At 43.7% G+C, this 21,473-nt stretch overlaps 1 protein-coding gene across 1 annotated transcript in view; it reads left to right on the forward strand.

Annotated features, from left to right (window-relative positions):
- The first annotated feature begins 4,866 nt into the window (after positions 1 to 4,866).
- LOC133134598 (1-phosphatidylinositol 4,5-bisphosphate phosphodiesterase zeta-1-like) overlaps positions 4,867 to 21,473 on the forward strand; it is a 38,365-nt gene continuing 21,758 nt past the window's right edge. The window contains exons 1-6 of the mRNA XM_061250807.1: positions 4,867 to 5,051; positions 9,954 to 10,098; positions 12,041 to 12,193; positions 18,695 to 18,758; positions 18,858 to 18,970; positions 21,193 to 21,334. Of these exons, the coding sequence (XP_061106791.1) occupies positions 4,867 to 5,051; positions 9,954 to 10,098; positions 12,041 to 12,193; positions 18,695 to 18,758; positions 18,858 to 18,970; positions 21,193 to 21,334 (802 nt within the window). The remainder of the gene's footprint in view (positions 5,052 to 9,953; positions 10,099 to 12,040; positions 12,194 to 18,694; positions 18,759 to 18,857; positions 18,971 to 21,192; positions 21,335 to 21,473) is intronic.

Genomic DNA, 21,473 nt, shown 5'->3' on the forward strand with positions numbered 1-21,473 from the left:
CTGTGCTGTCTGCCAGGACAAGGGGCATTTAAAGAGCAGGAAGGCAGAGAGGAGGGTTATTCAGGAGGAACAGAGTGGAGCTAGGTGACTGTACGCATTGTCCTGGCAGTAGTATTTGCTCTCCTAGATAGCTGGTATGAACACTGACCCCTCACCCGCACCTCACACTCACAGTGTGGTCTGTGAACACTTCCTGTGTCAAAGGCCTTACAGTACACACACTCAGCACCCTATCGTCTGTCCCTCTTCAGTCCCACACCCTGATGCTGTGTGTGCGCTGGGTAAATACTGTAACATTAAGCAATGCCAGGTGCCTGTATTTGGGTATGTGTGAGTATATGTGTGTCACACGTACTGTATATCCATACATTTAAAATGATTCATAAATGATTATTTTTTTCTTCCATGATTATTTGTGAGCCCATCAGCTTGTTTCTGTCATGCCAGTAAAGTTATTTCATTATTTATTTGAATCTAAAAGAATGAGAGAAAGGGAGAGAGAGAGATTTCTTTTTCAAGCCGACTGAAGCACTAAGCCCACGCCCACCTTTTGGCCTGGCCTTCTATACACACTGATAAATATATTGTTTCACAAAATTGATGCCAGATCATAAATTCTCTGTGTCAAAGGCAAAAACACCCACTCCGTCTCTACGAGTGCTTTTCCTCCGGAGCAAACAGCACAGAGTGCCTCTCTTCAAATGCAGCTTCTCCATCGATAGGAATGACTGATTGCCTTGGTCCTCCACTACAGCTGTGTTTCTCCATAGGACTTCACAGGGCTAGAGCAGACCCTTTCCCATCTCTCCACATGCAGGGAGCATAGGGCTTATTACAGAGGGTAATAACATGCTAATTTAGTGCTGAAGGCCGGCAAATAAAACTCTGTCACAGGATTTCACTGGCTGACTGTGGTCAGTTCTTATACCTGTTTCGATTGCAATCGATCTGATCACTTTGTGCAGTAGATCAGACATGCGTAATTAAGTTCTGATGCATGGCTTTGTATGTGTATGTGCGTGCAAACACGCACAGATGTAACGTATGTGCAAATTGAAATATGCACAGGGAATAGATTTTAAAATATTTTAAACTTTAAACTTAAAGTGTGTCTTCACTGAAATATTTATACACTGTATCCAGTAATATTTACATATTTCATAGTTATGAAAGAACATTGGATTTGATAAAGCTGACATTTCTAAAGTTCAGCATTAGTAATGATGACTAATTGAAAAAGCTAATATTAGCTGGGAGAGGAGGGGGGGGAAATCAGAATACGAACAATGCAAGTGTGAAAATTAAGGGAGAGATATGACAGTGCTTGTATTTCTGTTTATATCATTTATAGGAGGCAATTTATGCACAGTGATTCATTTCCTAGCTTGTTTTTTTCCCACCCACTAAAAGCATTAATATGTTTTGAACACAGTAACATCATCGAGTAAACCATTCCTGCTTAATTACAATTTCATTTAGATCTAGAAATATCAGTTTCCTTTTTTGTGTACAGCATAAATATTCCTGTTTTGAACCCACAGCTATAACAGTTGCTTATGGTCAGAATAGTTCAGTTACATCGCCATGGTAGCAGTGCTGTTCATGAGTGTGATGTCGCTAGGCAACAGTCTGTTCCGTGAAAGAATGTGAGCAGATACTGTAACTGTTTTTATATGAGTGTCTCAAGCTGTTGAATGTTTGTCACCCTGGAGGGAGATCCTCTCAATTGAATATAATAATTGCCCATTTAGAATGGCTCACTGGAGGCAAAAATATGCATGAAGGAGGAGTCTACTCATCCCAGTATACTGCAGTCTGTTCATTTGGAAAGCCAACAGAAGATTACACACATTCTTTACCAGGTACTTTTTTGTGTAGCATGTGACTCATAGCAAAGAGAGAGGGGACACAGACAGATGTATGAATGCAGAAAATAGAATATGAATACTAAATTCTACAGCAGGGTACAGCTGCACCTTCATGTGAAATGCATGCAGGATCCAGACTCAGTTCTGGCCGCCTGTATGAGATGACAGATGTGAGGATTTGGTAATGTTTGAATTTTCCGTTGCTTGTTCGTTCTCCTTCTGGAACCTGGAGAAGGGAGACAGGGAGGTCTCCGGAGATGGAGTTCCTAACCCAGAGAGAGTGCTCAAGAATCGTCTTCATCTGCATCCTCTGAGCCTCAGGAAAACAGCACCCCAGCACCCAGAACAGGTGAGGCCTGTCAGTAAAAACAGTCAAGCAGAAGGCGTCTCCATTTTAATGCAAAGAAAACAAGCAAAGAAGGTTGGGTCGATGAAAGTTGTCCTGAAATAATAGATGTTGCTCTTCCATCCACCTTCCCCTGCCAACCCCCAACCCCCAAAAAAGTATATAAATATCAATACCCATCCAGCATGAAAACATTTCATTAAGGCTAAACATTGTTCTTCGCATCATCACTAAAGCCGAGTTCTGAGGAGACATTTTGTTGAATCTGCGTCCTCCTGACTCAGGGCATTGTAAAGCAGGACTTAGGAGTTTGGAAGGGGGGCAGAATGAGTCAGAAGCAGGCCCCGCCACTCCCGCCCTCCAGGAGAAAGGACATAAAATACATCTTCGACCACTATGCCTGCGGTGCGGAGCGCCTGCGCGCGGGCGGCCTGCTCCACTTCCTCCAGAGGGACCAGGCGGAGCCCGGGGCCCACGGCGCCATGGCGGAGGATCTGATTGACAAGTACGAGATTGATGAGACAGGTGAGCGTGGCTCCGGGGAGGAATTTATGTACGGGATCCAAATGAATCAGCGCTCTCCTTCGAGCTTAGCGGTTCCTGTCTTTTACACGCAAAATCTCCCGAGCGGCCTGTTCTTATTCTTATTCAGTGGATGTGGAGCCATGGTCAAATACAAGATACATTAGTTCAGACAAGATTTTTCTTTTCATTCTTTCGCCTGGAATAACCTTAGACAGGCAACTTTGTTAGACTGTTATGCTACTGCGTGCTGGTGAACAGCATATCCACCTGGGCTGAAGTGAAATGATGACTTTCTTAATGGAGACAATAAAACACAGGCCAATAGGAATTAGTCATAGAGACATATGTATAACTGACAATCCTGCAATGCGATATAATCAATTTACGGATACTACCTATTGGTTAATCCAATATTTGCACGCAGAATGCAGCACTTCAGTGCTTTTTGTAAAAGCACCTGTAGAGTGTAATGAAGCTGTTCGCAGAAAGACTAACCTCTTATAATCCCGCTGATGGCATTTTAAATAGGCTTGGCCAGTGCAATTACAGCTGGCGAGAAACACATTCACTGAGGGTCGCTTTGCATTATTCCAATGTCCCTAATGCGACAAACGCAATTACACAATTGTCAAATCTCTCGCTGACATCAGGTCTCCTGGTTAGTTTACGCTGCGGTGACTCCATTTGTGGCGATTGGGAATGCGGAAGCATACTAATGTGGGGATGCCACTGGCCACAGAGCAGTGTAATGAATTAAGCGGGGTTTGAGGTCGGTCTGCTCAAACATCGGTCAGGGGTGGATGACCGGGTTGGGGGAGAGGGATGGCTGTCTGCTGGGTGAGAAAAGCTTTGACCTCGAAAAAAGCTTTACAATTGATCCGTTTGGATAAATTATTTTGCTAAAACATTCAGAATCCATATATAATTAATCTGGCCGGGAAGGGCATGGTTTAGCTTGCTCAATTATAAACTTAGATGCAAGCATTCCACATGGAGGAGGTCCAAGCAGAGAGACACTTTACAGGTAAATCGCTTTTGACCTTAAGATTGTAGACAGTAGACACTGACTCAGGATGCTCAAGATATCTTTAGCGATAATCAAATGAAATCGTTCTCATCTGGTAACACATTTTACCTTAGGTGAGAAGATTATGTAAGATTAAACAAGATAGGAAATTAGTCACTGCAAGAACTCAACTCTTCATCTTAGTGTACAACACATCATATTACAGCCATGTAGCAGTATCAAATGATACTGGTAAATCCTTTTTGTTACCATTTTTAATAATTAGTATTTTGTTACTCTGTTTTTTTGGCTGTGTTTTACTATTTGTGGGCAGATTCATGCCGATTGAACCAGAATACATTTCCCTCATGACAAGGTTTGGATGATCCATTATTTACATCAAAAGTATAAGATCGAATTCGAAGAGTTACATACAGAGCACTGGCAGAAAAAACTCAACGTGCCCTTGAACAAATGTCCTTAACTTAATTTCAGTCAAATGGATTCAGACAACATATATGGGACTGAAATTGTAAGAACTCTAAATGGCATTGGATTATTCAACCCACTTTGATGCGGCATCACACAGACAAGCAGAAAAAAATAGGCTTCTTTATCTGTATATTTTCATAAGATTTTAGCTTGATATTCCCCCCATGCCTGTGGTCATGTGCACATATGAATTTGCAGTAGACATGAAACAACCTTTATGGAAACAGATGACTTGCAGAGATGGTTGAACAAGACATACCAAAACGGGATATTTTCTTATGTCATTATTGAAACCGTCTACTTCTATTTAGATATTTATCCCTCTGAATAAATAACACTAATAGCTCTGTGGATTTCATGCGGTCCATTGAGAACTGTTTGAAAGTCATATTAGATTAGTCCTATTGAGTAACATTTGAGGGCATGTGAATATATTTCAACAATAATGCCAATGTAGTAGTATAAAGGTAGTATAAAGAAATGTTAACCTTTAGCCTCTTTTAATCTTTAGAAAAATGTCAAGAGCAGATATTTTGTGAACGCATATCCCACTGGTAAATGTTTGGTTGAGTTGAGCTGAATGTGGCTCATCTCGGCACCTTCCCTCGGCAGAGCGGACGAACAGGATGATGACGTTCCCAAGCTTCCTCAGGTACATGGAGTCCAGGGACTGCTGCGTGCTGAACCAGGAGCACACACGCGTGTACCAGGCCATGGACCAGCCTCTCAGCCACTACTTCATCTCCTCCTCCCACAACACCTACCTCACTGCCGACCAGCTGGTGGGGAAGAGCCACCTGTTTGCATACAAAAGGTACTGCACTGGGTCTGGTGCCGGTGCGGTATTGAGCCGATGGAGCAGGGTTTATTTCCAGAAGGTTCATCTGCTGGGTGGGACACTGCAATTGTACCCTTGAACCTTAAAGTACATGCTCCCCTGCTATCTGTGAGTTACTCCTTTTAGGCTCTGATGATGGATGGACATAATATAGGCAGAATTCAGGAGGGTAAAATACACCAAAAACCACCAATACTGACAATAAGTCACATGCCCTCATTCACTACTACCGCTTTATGCATTTTGAATACATAAAAACAAATTTTTCAGGTGAGCCGTAATTCAAGTGTTTTTGGCCGTCCGGTGCATATTTAGCATTGGACGAATGTTTTGAAAAATGAGCAAAAGCGTTGAAGCACTAATGATACATAAAAGCTTCACATTTACATATTTTCACTGAATATCTTACTAAGCCAACAGCTGTGAGTATTTTTCATAGTGCACTTTTGGTGTATTGCGGCAGTCTTAGCAAATTCCCCATTAGTGGCTTCTGATGGGAATTTGCGGATGTAAAGAAACAATCTCCTGTCAGCTTGAGTCTGTATTGTCAGAATTTCAAATTCGCATGCAGTATTGATATTCTTGACAAGCCACAGCAGCTCAGCATCTTTCCTTTGAAATCAATAGGAATTTATTCCGCTCTGGAAGGAGTGTTTGGAGACTAACTTTTATTCTGAACTGAAGTTTCAATCAGTTGTCATGGATACCGCGAGGAGAAGGGAAGTGGAGGGAATCTAACAGTGAGGGAGCATTCAAAACTGTGGTCATTGATTATTTGTTGATGTGGATAAATTATGTATTCATGGCTCCGTTCTACTTTGATGCTGCTTTCCACATAATGGTGTAAAATATTTAACGTTTCAAATATTTCATGGGCATACGGGAATCTTTCCATCTGTCTATCTGCAAATGCTTTACATGTCAAAGCCAGCAGAAAAAGCAAAGCATACACGTAGATGCTTTTCCAATTCTGTATTTCTGTTTCATAATATAGAGAATTAAGAATTAAGGACTTGTCGCTTTAAACCGCAATGCTCCAAATGCCCTCATACTTGCAATTTTAATGTTGGCCAGTTATTAGAAACATCTCTAAACTGTCCGGGCACACTAAACAAACACACTAAAGCACAAAGGCCATGGCATGCCTGTGCTATGTGATGGTTGACATTGATCTGCTAACTGCAATGCATTGGCATTGACCATGCAGGTCCATTCATATTGTTTCCATTGTCACTAAGATTTTAATGGACCAGCCAGGAATCCAGCTAGTTTTAATAAGAAGACCTTGCCTCTCAGAAAGGACTGCACAGATCAATGGATCAATTACAGCCATTTCCCCTCAATGGCCAGCTGCAGATAACAGCCTCTATAATTTACGGACTTTTTAATTGTCCACTTAATTTAATTTTCCACAACCAAGTGTCGTTCCCAAGTATGGGACGGCAGGAACCTGACATCAATACTGTTCTTGTTTGTTTTCGGGGGGGGGGGGGGGGGGTTTCCAATCCAAGCTGCCCTTTAAGCCCCCACCTCTTTGCTTAGAGACATTCTGAATAGTGGGAAATGCACTCACCTTCCCTTTCATACGCTCTCTTCTTATTTCCTTATCCCCCGCATCCCAAAGTAAGACGGCAGAGGCTCAAAGATCGAAAGTAATAGGCTAACTGAATGGCGGGTCGGAGAAGGGTGCGGCTGATGGATGCAGAAAATTAGTTTCATCGCCCTTGAGCACTGAGAACATTCCCAGCGCTGCGTGTAATATACACTCCCTCTCTCACAGCCGGCGGTAAGGGCACCCCTTTACCTAATGGGAGCTCCATGAGCTGTGTAGTAATCTCAGCAATGACTTAGCCTTTCCTCACCGTTATGCTATGCAGCCTGCATTACGATGCGACTCTCTTCTCGACTCTCCTGGCCATAGCGTGATGTGCAGCGGCCCAATACGCCCCTCTCCACGCGCATATCTCCAGCTCTCCTCACCGGCTTGTTATTTCAGATAACAATAAAGAAAGAGAGATGGCTTCAATAAAGAAAAGGGAGTTGGAAGAGAGGAACAGATGCTGCCATTGTTTCTGTTTGTAGTCTGAGTCCGGGAAAGGTGCGGGTCCTTTCGAGTTTCCCGTTCCGGCAGGATGAGTCGGAACTTGATCTAGACTTTCCAGCATTTCTCTGGCGCCCGGCTTGTTCTCAGAGGATTACGCGAGGGCTCTGTGCTTTCAGCGAAACGCATCGGTCATGCTCAACAGTTCCTGGGAGTCTGCACTGAAATGAAGAAATTACAAGTTTTCTGCCTGTGATGGTCAGATCAGAGACTGCGGATTAAAACTGCTTGCCAACCTCAGAAGAAAGTCTATGGATGTGTGTGAATGTATTGTTTCGCTCAAGCATTGTGTCCCTGAAATGGTTTAAAACAACAGTAGAAGAGCATAAATAGTGAAGGATGCCTTTGTCTTACTCTGGATTTCTACTCTGGCACAATTTACATTTTATTTTTTTCTTTCTGGTCGCAGTAGTGGCTAGTTTTATTCCAAGTTAGGAAACAGAAATAAATCAGCAGGGATAATTACAATACGTAATGAACTGCTCTTTCAGAAGCTTAATTTGGCAGCTGCAAGAATTAAATGTCAGTCTGATCTCCGATGAGCAATTAGTGTCATTCGTAAGGCATACAATAAATTGCGGGTTACAACCAAACTGTGGGTGGTTGGAGGGGGAGCGTATTTCATTCCAGCTTTTCGTTTCGGCCAAGCTAACAGCAGTTTGGAATGGAAGCTGCCTGCGCTCTCTCTTTCCCTCTGCGCTCGTGTACAACGGCCATTTCAGCAGTGAAGCAGAGCCAAGGCAAGGCAAACACAAAGCAGCGGCTACCGCACTGAGGCAGGCTGCACACAGGTCGGTTCATACCTCTGGCTGGCTTCTTTTTAATGCCAGGCCCTGGAACACGTATGCAGATTCTTAGCAAGTCGTCACACTCAAGTTGTCAAGTGAGCAGTTATCACAGCTGTAGCTTAGTTCATTTAACACTGCTAGAGTGTAGTTAATTTAACATTGCTGGAGTGTAGTTCACTTAACACCTCCAGGATGGCAAACAATGTGTAGTCTTATGGCAGCACACCAGTTAGAGGGCGAGGAGTGAACATAAAGTGAAGTAGCCTTTAGCGAAGAAGCTAAAACTGATGTTGCACAGCCAAAGTGAAAGCTATTACACTCAACTCCAATTGCCCTGACATTAAAAAGGAGCAAATTGCCAACTAGATTCTTCAAACAAAAAAGTATCAGAGGAAAAATACATGGCGTATGATCATAGCTTTATTTTATCTCCAAATGTTTTGCGAGGAGACATGATTTATGTAGAAAGTGGCAGTTAGATTTTCTATCCCACTAGTAAGCGCAAAAAAACGATTTCATTCCAATTTGGGGGAAAAGCAACAAGTATCTGGCAGTACTGGTGAGGATCATGTTTACTGGGATATTCTCATCTCAATCCCATCTCTTCTATCCCACAAGTCTCAATACGAGAATCAGCTGAACAAGGTGCAAATTGCGGGTAAAAAAGTCCAGCATTTGTGGAGTAGTGCTAGAGTTTGCTTGTTTGAATTGACGCTACAAACAGAATTGATCTGACTTACAGATGCAATTTGGAATCCCAATATTTCACAGAGAAAGGGGCGGGCAGTGAAGATTAATTCAGTAAAGTAGCCAGTGAGTATGTCTATGTGCGTGTGAGTGAGGGAGTAAACAGGAGGAGAGAGAGAGACCTAGGAAAAGAGTGGGCCTGTATGAATGTGACTGCTTTTGAATTTTTTACTTGTCAGTGGGACTACAAGGCCCTACAGTCACATTCTCAAGCCCAACCCTTAGCTTAGCTCAGCAGCGGAACATAATTCCCATCGTCTCACCGTTGGACAGGATTCCTTGCATTACTGCAAGCTTAGTTCCAGCTAACGAAAGGCTGGACGCTCACAGGCTAGTAACTGCCCTCTCCTCTGATAGCAGTTCTCACCTGTCGTACTGTACCGTATGGCCTGGAAAGTGGAAAGCAGCGTGCGTTATCAGTCAAAATTGTGTACGGTCTGCCACAGTGCAAATTGCTGTTTCTGCTGCATAGGTCTAGTAGCCTGAGGTAATAGCATTTCAATAATGGGTGGGTTGCTTATTTTTTTTGCCTGCATTACTGACATTACTCAACGATAGAAATGATTCAGGAAATGTAATTAACGGACAATCCCGTGGTTATAAAAGGGGAAACAAATAGCTGACCGCTCTTGTTTGTATTTTGTGTTCGATGTCTTTTACGTTATAATTTTCCCTCCTGCCATTACCCATTCTCTCGCTCCCATAGCCCTGTCCATTCTGGGTCACCTCTCTCCTCCCCTCTCTCCATCTTCAGCTATTATTAGCCTCCTGTAGAGTAAGGGAAAAGTGAAGGGCTTAATTCTGACCCCGAGTCAGTTTCCACATTAAACTGCCGCTGGCTTGGTGTAGTCACTCCCTATGAGGGAGAGGGCATGAATTCACTGCCAAGCCTCAGAACCGGTCTGGACTTTGTGAACGAGTGGTGAAAAAGAGAAGAACTTGCAGTGGGTTCTTCAAACTGCTTTGCTGCTGTTGCTATATGCAGAGTGCAGACGCTAGAACATATTTCTGATGTCACTGCTAAATCTGTTCAGCATAGAGCCCAGAAACTTTCATCTTGTTTTGTGCTGCTATATTTTAGTGTTTGGTCTACTTACTCTGTGTGTGTGCGCGTGCTCGTGTATGTGTGTGGGCTTATGTGCATGTGTGTGCATTATGCGCATGGGTGTGTGTGCGTGTGCCTGTCTGTGTGCCCTTCTGTTTGCCTTGTGTTTATATGTGTGTGTTGATGTGTACGTTTAGTGCTCTGCGGAAAGGATGCCGATGTCTGGAGATTGACTGCTGGGATGGACCGGACCAGGAGCCCATAGTTTATCACGGCTACACTCTGACCAGCAAGATCCTGTTCAGGGACGTCATCAGCACTATCGCGCAGTACGCTTTCCAGGTATCGACCTCCCCATTCCCATCCCTCTCCCCTCCAGCCTCGGAGGAGCCTGGAGCCAGCCCGCTGTGATCGATAAGGTTAACGCTGTCTGTCCAACGTCTGTGATTTCCTTTTTCTGTTTGGAATGCCCGGTCATAAATGTCATTTCCACAGGGTCTAGCACATGCGGCCTCCAGTCGAGCCCGGGTCAAATGCTGTACGTAACCATTTTGGATTCAAATACTCTTTCGTGCTCGATTGATTGAGCAAACCAACAGGACCAGAAGGTGGGATTCACACTTTTTCGAGAGCATTTAATAGTTTTCAGTACACCAGACAAGCTCAGTAAAGCGTAGAAGATTTGAATCCAAAACAATTACATATTTGACCCAGGTCTACCTCCAATGCTTGTGTTCTCTGCAGCAGAAGACTTGCACAGACAGTTCGACCCGAGCAGCAGCTATCGCACAACGATGCAGGAAATGCCCTGCTGATTGATACCCTCCCCTCTCGGGTGCATCTGATCAATTCTGCGTTGTCCTGTCTGACTCCAGCGCACGGTTAGCATTGGCGATCCGGTGCTTTGATCCTGCGGGCAGCTGCACTGAAGCCAGACACTAAGCTACACAGGAATAGGGAGGCCATTTTATTCCACATTATGCTTTCCGATGCGGATGCGGTCAGGGACGGCGCAGGAGCAGAGCAGCGTGGGTAATGTGCTGATGTATTCAGCACCATGTGTGACTGAGGCACATCTTCATATCACCGCACTGCGCAGAGATTAGAGGAGAACGGAAATCGTGTTTTTCCTCAGTAACGGAAATCAGACTTTTTCACCGGCTCTTCGTCGACCGCGATCACACAAACCTGTAAAACCAACAGACCTGGGACCACGCGAAAGACACGGCAAAACTGTACTCTCGCAGACACCAAGGCCTTAACGAACAGGCTTTTTCAAGACCAACTTCAGATGAGAAAACTTTATTCTCCATCGACTGCCATTACTCACTTAGCACATTCTCTCTCAGATGCAAGGCATAAATAATATTGTAATTGCATGATGGGGAGGGTAATTACCCCATGGATTATCTCGTTAAGCACTCGATGTAGCCCAACACAATGCACTGGAAGCCTGTCTCTGTGATCAAAGCTGCTGCCATAGACTGGGTTTTTTCCCTTTAATGTATTGCATAGACCAGATGCAGTCATAGAAATATGTAATTTGTTTGCGACAAATTATGTTGCAAACTGCCTGCTTTCAACTTTTAAAAACCAAATAATACACACATATGTACGTACACACATATAAATTAACTAATTAAAGGAAATAAATTGCTTCTATAGTTATTTTTAACATTGTTCAGCCTGATACACAATTACATATAAAACCCTATTTCTTAAATAAGGCCAGTGTCAATGGAGTATGAAACATGAATGAAGAATAATGAGAACAACGCTTCAAAAGAGAAGAGTCAACAAAAAAATGAAACCATACGAAAAAAAACAATACCCTCTGCTCGCCTCGTAATACCTTCACTCTGTACCCTAACTACTGTGGTTAAAGTGAACTCAGCAGATGTGTTTTAATGCAGTAGGCTTTCAGCAGCTCAGCCAGTCACCTGCAGCACTGTGCATCCTGCAATGTGAAATAATGCACACTGGCGTGCAGGCTTAACACTCTACCTGAGATGTGTTTGAGATGCAGCACTCTTTGCACAGAACTGAGCAGGACAGTTATGTCCCAGTTGGGGATTCCTAATTCCCCCAAAGAAAATTGAATACGTTTGGTGCAGTCTGTAGGATGACCAGATATCACCCCTCCTACACTTGATGTGCCCTTCCTTTGTGTTACCCTCTCTGCTTTCTCTCTGATAAAGTTATAAAATCCAAAAGGTGGGGGCGGACTGTCTACAGAATAAGTGACATAAAATATAAATGTAACTAAATGCTTGGTTTTTGGCAGGTTTCCCCCTACCCTGTGATCCTATCTCTGGAGAACCACTGCCACCCCCCTCAGCAGCAGGTCATGGCCCACTACATCACCACTATCCTGGGGGACAGGCTCCTGGATGCCAGCCTAGACCTCAGCTCCTCCACTGAGCTGCCCAGCCCACAGGTAATGACCACTGTTCCCTGGCCTGTCGTCGCCTAGAGTCACGCTTTCACAATCCAACCTGTGGAAATAAACAAACCAAAATACAAGCCCTCATAACCTTCCTCATAGTCAACTGTGCTCAGGAGCAGACCATCTGAAAGGCCTTCATTCTGAACATATTGGCAATGTTCATGTCATGTAAAATGTAGGCACAGTACATCTGATGATTGCAATGCTGCACAGATCAAATAACTATGATCTGGAAAAGAGAACTAGAAAGAGAGGTTTTAAGAGAGGCTTTGACAGATGAGCCAAAAATAAAGCCCAATCTCTTGTGAAAACCCAATACAGGCCAGTTTCGTGGAGGGACTTTGACAGTGCTTTCTCGCGTTTGTCCTCCCTCTGAAAAACACCTAGTCACTGACTTCAGCCATTTTTAAACCGTTCTCCTGATCTTTGCCTTTCATCTAGTAATTGAGTGAATCGTGTCGTTGATCAGACATGAATTCCCATTTCTGTCATGAGTAAAGCTCTGAGACAGCACAATGTGAGAACCGTGCAACAGTCTGGCTGCAGGCCACTGTGTCTGTGTGTGTGTGTGTGTGTCAGTGTGTGGGTGTGTGTTTGAGTGTGTGTGTGAGTGCGTGTGTGTCTGTGTGTGTGTGTGTGTGTTTGAGTGGGTGTGTGAGTGTGTGTGAGTGTGTGTGTGTGCGTGTATGTGTGTGTGTGTGTGTGCAGGTGTGTGCGTGTTTTGCTCCAAATTTGACAACATACATTAATTAAGTTGACTGGAGAGTGTCTAAAGGGGAAAGCTAATTAAACATTATATTAACTGCCATGACATAACTAACATTGTCACTAACTTGATTGTAGGAAAATGCCTTGGGCTCTGCAGAATGCAGAACCCTATTTTAGTCCAATTTAGATTTCAATAATCTCACTGCATTGAACTGACCTGCATTTTACAGATTTACTTACTAAGAAAAAGTTTTTGGATAAATCAGTAAGCATTATTAAAAGCAAAAGTACTGTGATATTAACTCATATAATAATGACCTTCATGCTTTTCTGCAATAGAGCAGGTGGTGCTACATGCAGAGAGAAATCAGGCTTTTTGTCTGCTGAAAATGGCATTTTCTCTTTCCTCTTTCCTCTTTCTGTCACTCTGACGCGGGAAATGTCTGACTCTGGATATCGGCCTGTCACAGCGTGATATTTTGAGATGAATTGGGGAGATTTTCCAGGAGTGAATGGATGCAAATAGCGCTATTGCTGGCTTTGAGGATGATTTGTTCCGACCATGAATTTCAGACATGGCTCAGTTAAAAAAATGTCCCTTTTGAAGTGCTCCTGCTGAAGGGTGCTTGGCAGGGGGCCCTGTAGGAAATGGGTGTAATTGCTTCCGACCAATTAAAGGAACAAGGCACAAAGTTATATGCCCCCTGCTTCACCCTGTGAGTGTCCACATGCATTCTGTAAATGAGTACGATGGGGCCTGTCCTCTCATTCGGAGGCTTTGGGAGATAACCCAGTGCTCATTGTTTCAATTCGATCACTTTCTAACTTAGTAAAGCAGTCTTAACAAAGCGTGAGTGAGAGAACTTTTTTTAGTGCCCTGACGAGAAAATAATGCAAGTTCCCAGAGTGAAATTGCCGAATTGATGGAAAAAAGAAGATCAATAATACAATCGCAACAGATAACAAACCACAAAGGAGAGATAACAAATAGAGATGCAATTAAGCTCACCCTAATTAAGAGACCCCTGAATGAAGAACGTTGCAGTTACATACAAAAAATAGAATTGTTTTGCCCTTGAAGAGACGAAAAAAAAGGAAAAAAATGTGAATAGCCCGTCACAGAGTCACCCAACTTTCCTGCGACATTGGGTCAATGTCACCATCACAAGATTAGGAAACACTGCTGTGGGTTTCGCTGTCTTATAAATGAGCTTATGATGATTAATGCGGAATAAAATTATCATGGTCCCCTAACAATAACCAAAGATAAAGCTTTAGAGCAACTCTTTCCCAGAGTAATCACCTCTAGAAGTAGTTTGAAATAACTTTCAGAATGATGATGCAGAGTGGCAAAATATAGAGGTGTGGTAGTGGGTAGACCTTGTTTTTCTTTCTTTTTCACGGTTTTGAGGGGAGACGTTTTAGCGACTGCACGTCATCACTCCAGAATCCGTGCCCCACCGTACCTGAACAGAATGCTTCAAACAGTCATGTTACAGATGATCTGAGTGGAGAGACAGCCTGGCTGGCGAGAGACATTAGCTTTTGGGAGGCATTGTTCAGAGTTGCAAAGCCACTAAAACGTCTTGCTCGGAACCGGCAACAATAGCAGGGCCTCAGAGCGTCTTAGATCGCATACAGCCTTGATTGTGCACTCCAGAATAAGCCCTGAAAGGGATATTTTACTTTGTTGTGGAGTTTACCCCATTTTACCTGTAGAGTGAAAACCACTAACATCAGCTGTCCCTGCTGACCCTTAACGGTACCACTGTACCTCCCACTCTTTCACACACGACTGGCGAACGGGAACCATGCAAACCGGGCGCAATTAGGGGTTAGGTGTCTTGCTCAAGGACACTTCAGCGCTTTTGTGTCCAGAAGGCCAGGAATCAAACTATGCAATTGTCAGACAAACTAATGTCATCCCCAAAGAGCAAAGTCTCTTGAGAGGAGTCATTTGAGTTTTTCAATTCAGTGATTGTCAGCATAAGGTAGCTCAACACATTATCGAGTCTATGAAGCATCACACTCTTATCACTATTGGGGAAACAGCATGGATGCCTATCACTGTGTATCACTGTATAGACCGATTCTCCATTTCATCTTTGATGACAGTAACAAGCAGATGGGAGTGAAATTAGGACCTAAAACCAACAGCTCAGGGGCCACAGCATTGCATCGGTATATTTAAGGATTTAGCAGGCATTCTTGTCCATAGTACCTTACAAAAGTGCTTAGGTAAAGAGCAAAGAGGACACCAAGTTATCAGCATCACAGCCGACATTGTAGCCACTGCACGACATGGTGTTTTGCGTCCACCGGAGTTGCAAGAGGAATATTGAGGGTGTAATGTCTGGGTCGGTAAAGGGACAGCTAGGCGTGGTTAAATAAGTGTTTATTATGTGTTCTCCTGAAGAAGGGCATGTTATTAAGCAGTGCCTGTGGTCTCCACACAACATGCTTTATTCTGCCACTCTGGGCTGAGTGCCCACAGTCCAGCCTCCCTCTCTCAGTGATGGGTACAGTTATCATCATTGTCACAGAGCAATGCCTAGGTCAGCCAGGTAAAGTACTGCAGCCCTCCATCTGGTCACTCTGTGTGAAGGAAAGTTCTTTGGTCGATGGACTATTGTCCTCTTGTGAGAGGAACCTGACTTTACTGAGACATGATTAGGGTAACACTGCTGTGGGTGTCCTGCGATAGCTCCAAACCTCGACTGGCCTGCCTCCGCAGTACCACACACCTAAATCAGGAGCTTGTAAACCCAAACGTGAAGGTGGCCAGAATTTCTCTTGGTAAACGTAATCATTTGTCTATGTGTCACAACATCACAGGGGGGAAGGGGAGCCTTGAGTCGGGCAACAGCAGCGAGGCTTTGAAAGGGTGTAATCTCCAAAGTGATGGGTATGCGATGCTCAGATCGGGTGGGGGAGGGGGCTGAGAGATTCATGGGTACAGACTCAGGATTCAGGATGTAATTATCTTGGGTTTATCCCCTTGACTGCAGCTCTAAATAGTCTCAGTGGGGAGCGAATACAGAGCCTGTGTCATCCAGCAGACAGAACCACGGGCTGCTCTATTTAACATATTGCTGCTTATCAATAGCAGCCTTTAACACAGAGGCTGCGTCGACTGTTTGGACATGGCTGAGAATGTTGAGGGCTGTTGTTCCTTCTGGAGTCATACTGAAGTGCTTCTTCTCCCTCTGCCTCCATAGGCCATATGGCCATAAACAAATGGCTGTTAACTCTGTCGGGTAGCATTCAAGAGTGTGTGTGTATATATATATATATATATATATATATATGATATTTAATCATGAAGGAAATATTTTTACATTATTACATTATTACATTATTACATTAGTGCAAAACAATTCTCTTTGAGGAATTTGCCGTCTGTAATTGATTTTCATTTCACAGTACATACTCCATAAGTAATAATTTATATGACTTATATTATCTTACAGTATGTAATCGTATGCAAATACCACATTAATCGAAAATACCTTGAATGTTGACAGAATGTTTATATCCTAATGCGATGCACATGCATTTGATACAAAATGAACACAGGGAAGAACTGCAGGTGAACATATTTAGATGCATTTAAATGGTGATGTACTTCTCTAATGTGAAGGTATGGCTTTAGGGAACATCTCCCCGTTTTAACTGCTGGGTATTTGGCTAGTACTGTCTTCTTGCCTCTCTCAGAGAGATCCAGCTTCTGTTCTTATCTAACAGTGTGTGGTGAGTCCCTCATCTACTCTAACACAGTTTGATATCCCTGATGAAGAAAGCACAGTGCAGATTCACGTGTGTCATATCGTATGCCACGCACATCCGTGAACAGTGCACGGTGCGGCTAACGCGGCACGCAAATCGCACCCTCTCCTGAGCCTGAACTGCGGGAGGAGACAGTCACGGAAAATTCAGCACTTTTTTCCCCCACATTCCTTCATGACCGATCGGTGCCCCCTGTCTCCACAGCCGAACCTAAAGACTCCACAAACGAAGAGTCTGCCCTGCCTCTCGGTGCGGGCTTAACCCGCTCGTGTGTGAGGATGCGGCATTAAGACACGAGGAGAATGTCAGTGCAGGGCTCCAGTATTAATGTGCACTCTCCGCCCAAGCAGACGGCCGGCCCTCATTGGACAAGGGCTGGGCCAGCCGATGCCACACTATGGACGGGAGTGTCTGCGCTGAGTGTACTTACCCAGCCCCGTAATTCCTCCTGCTCCGACCTGCTCTGGTACCGCCCAAACCAGGAAGAAACTAAATGAGCTGTGGGTTTCAAGAGCGGCTGTCAGTCAAGTCAACGTGTGGGTTTGTGATTTAGACATAGGCAGCAGCCGCCTCCATCAATACCCGCCCACCCATTTCAATTATGCCTGTATTACCCTAGCGGCTAATCCCCTTCATTGTGCACGGTAAACGCCCTTGTTGTGGTTTGAACAAGGACTGCTGGTGACTTACTGAACAAGCTGGCAAGAGGTTTCTTAATATGCTAGAACCCTTTATTGCCCATTTGTCAAAAACACCAGATTAGAGCCACAACGCAAACGAGAAGGGGTTGGAGTTGCGAGAGTTACACAGCTTTACATTTTTAAAACCGCAGTATATGCAACTAACCTTTTCAGTTATACGTTGCTCACGAGTGCGACAGCAGTGGTCTGTCTGGGAATGCGATCTATGACCTGGTTATGTCATAACCACCTCTGGCTTCGGCCTCATCACCACGTGCACAACTATGGCTTGGCCCTCGTTGTTTGCTATTGCGCACATATCCAGCACTACAGGAAAGCATCACTCATGTACGCTGTTACCCATAAACAAAATTCAAATTCATATTTTGCCAAATATACACTTAGTGAGCACTTTATTACGTTTTTTTACACCATTCTCTGCAAACTCTTGAGACTGTTGTGTGTGAAAATCCCAGGAGATGAGCAGTTTCTGAGATACTCAAACCACCCTGTCTGGCACCAGCAGTTATTCCATGGTCAAAGCCACAGATCACATTTCTTCCAAATTCTGACATTTGGTCTGAAAAACAGCTGAACCTCTTGACCACTTCTGCATGCTTTTATGCATTTAGTTGTTGCCACATGATTGGCTGATTAAATATTTGCATTAACAAGCTGGTGTCCAGGTCTACCTAATAAAGTGCTAAAGTGAGTGTATATCTTGTAGCCTGAGCAACAATGGAGGAGAGGGATAAATGAAGAAAAACAAACAAACATAAAATAAGTAAATAAAATACATTAACTGGTATTGTGCATGCAGGAAAAAATCATGTTGTAATTATATTGCTGGCAGTAATGTTGATAAAATAACTCATTTCTGTATGGTTCCCCCAATTACTTACTGTTCCTGTCAGGCTGTCATATACAGTACCAGGGAACCTCGGTGATGCATGTTCCTTTTACAGGAAGTGTCACAGTTTGTCTTGTATATTGGTGGAGAGATAATTAAAATTCCCAAATGTTTCTACTCTATTTTTATTTTACTGATATTTCTCACGGCATAAGGGAAAATTCATGTCTGAACCCCCTCAGCTTTATTTCCAGTGACATACTGTTTTATCTGCTCATGTTTTTAAGTTTGAAGAAGGCAACAGAGGTGACCAAGGGCACCTGTATCCATGTAAAGGCATTGATACCCTTAAAAATGCTTTATATTTTTCAGCAGAAGATGAGGCAACACCTCTCATTTTTACTTTTACATTCCTTTGATACGTGCTTGTGCGTAGGTTTCTAGGCAACCTTTCTGCTTGATTGACAGGAGTTGCAGTATAAGATTCTGATCAAGAACAAGAAACTGACTTCCCGCCAGGAAACAGGAGAGAGCTTAGATAAAGACAGGAGCAGGGTGGAGACAGACAAGGGAGAAGAGAGGCAGGTGAAAGAACAGACAGAGGAGAGAAAGACGGGAGTCGGGGAGGAAGGAGAGGACGAGGGAGAGGAGGACAGTGAGGAGGAAGATTACAGCGAGGAAGATGAGGATGAACAGCTGCTGGAGGGGAGCAGCTCCTCTACGCCTAAAGGATCAGAGAAGAAAGTAAGTCAGGATAGAGAGCATTTTGGTGGAGCAGATGAGTTAGAAAAACAAAAACCTGAGGTGAACCATTACCATACAGCTAGAATTATTGTGTCAGTTCGTCATTTATTAAATGCATGTTCATCATTTTCTCCAAGATCCTCAGATATAGTTCCCTCGGTGCTAGGCTTGCACCTATTAGCAGATATGTTTCAGTCGGAAAAAGCCATCCTTCATCACACAAGAAAGAAAAAAACCCCAAAAAAACCTATTATGATAACATGTCCCCCACTGTGAGTCAAACACAGACTCAAAGGACTAAAAGATTAAACTGATTCGACTGGGGACTAGATATCAGCAGTTTGAAGTCCCAGAATCCACACTCACACCCACACATTGGACCAGCTACCTCCTTTTTGAGGACAGTGTGTTCCTAGTGATCCAACAGGGTACACTGCTTTTGGTCACACTGTGTAACCATACAGCGTTGTGTAACACTAGGACCTGTGATTCCTAGGAACAATAAAATATAAAAAATCATGTGCTCTGCAGGGTACTATTGCCCTCTTTGCCCAGACATATTTCTGCATTACCTGGGATGTGCGATACTTGTGAATATTGAGTCTGTGCCCAGTATCCAGGTTGGAAGGCAATACATCTAGAACATGGAAATGAAGAGGAAAAAACTGTAAAAAAATCTTAGTGGGCTTTTTTTTTATAAATTCATTTGGTCTCCCATGGCAACGCGCTCTTCGGATGTGGCAGAGCTGCCATTCACAGGGCTTTTGCAGGCAAATTCAATATCTGAGTGCCACTCCAATTTGCTCTTTAGGTTGTCAATGTGACGATTAAAGGAATTAACAAATGCAATGCTATTAACCAACGGCATTAAACGTATTTTAAGTGTATTCATAACATATTACAATACACTTATAATAGTCTGTGAATTGCAGGGCCTGAATTACTTCCATAAATATCCTGCTACTGCTACTACTGCTACTACTACTGCTACTACTACTACTACTACTACTGCTACTACTACTACTACTGCTACTACTACTGCTTCTACTACTGCTACTACTACTACTGCTACTACTGCTACTACTAATACTACTGCTACTACTACTGCTACTACTACTACTACTACTGCTACTACTACTACTACTACTACTGCTACTACTACTACTACTACTACTGCTACTACTACTACTGCTACTACTACTACTGCTACAGCTACTACTACTGCTACTACTACTGCTACTACTACTGCTAATACTACTACTACTACTACTACTGCTACTACTAGTGCTACTACTACTACTACTACTGCTACTACTACTACTACTACTGCTACTACTACTGCTTCTACTACTACTACTGCTACTACTACTGCTACAGCTACTACTACTGCTACTACTACTGTTTCTACTGCTACTGTTCATAATAGCAATAAAACACGGACGTCTGTGGGTCAGAAGTGGCTTAGCCTCCATGCAGCTGTGTTTTAGGTTCCTGCCTCTTCCAGCAGGTTTCGAGCAGAGAACAGGAAGCGTTCTTGTTCCTTCTTGTGCTCTCCAACCTTATTTTGTGTTGTTGTACCAGGTTCATTATTAGGTCTGAACCTCTCTCCCCTTAAAGTTATTTTTCTGCCTCGCCGTCTCATATTTTCACCCCAATCCAACTCTGTGGTCCTCGCAGAAGGGTTAACAGTGCACTACACACAGAGCTCCCCCTCCCTCTCTTTCGGTATCCCTCCATTATTTCTCTCTCCCTCCCCCTCCCTCTCTCTCTCCCTCTTTCTCTCTCCCCTCCTTCTCTTTCTCTCTGTCACCCTCTCATTTTCAAATTGTTTTTGTTGGGCCATTTTTGGTGGCGCCTTTTTCTTATGTTTTTGTATCCGGCAGCAATTTCCTCGATCCAACAATTAAAACTAATTCATCATAATTCTTGTGCATTGTAATATTAATACTGTAATACAGTAATTCATGATATGAGCTGCATTAAACTGTACTCAGCTACATATATGGTCAGTTGCTTTCCAGAGACTCTTACTCAATCATGTTTCCTCCTGTAAGATCCATTTGCTCTATACAGATGAACATTTACTGACGTAATTTAGAGCGCACAATGGCGCACTGTCAGCTGACCTTTGAACCCACGGTCTCCGGGTTCTGAGAGCAGTGCTGTAACCTCCACACTGCCCTGTTGCTTCTCCCCTCAATAAGTAGAAGGGGAAAGTGAAGGTGGCCGCGGAGCTGTCCAACTTGGTAATCTACACCAAGTCCGTCAAATTCGTGAGCTTCAGCCACTCCAGGGAGAGCCAGCGCTTCTACGAGAACACATCCCTGGCGGAGAAGAAGGCCCGCAAGCTCGCCGTGAAGTCAGGTGAGAGGGCTGGGCCGAGAGGCGTTACGGACCAGATTCGTTTTCTCTGAGCGCGCCCTTCGAGGTCAGGAATCCCCCCTCCCCTCAGAGAGTGCTTAGAGATCCTCCCACGAGAAGAAGGGCACTTTTGTGAACACAA

The sequence above is a fragment of the Conger conger genome, chromosome 8, assembly GCF_963514075.1.
Source record: "Conger conger chromosome 8, fConCon1.1, whole genome shotgun sequence".
Classification (NCBI taxonomy): Eukaryota; Metazoa; Chordata; class Actinopteri; order Anguilliformes; family Congridae; genus Conger; species Conger conger.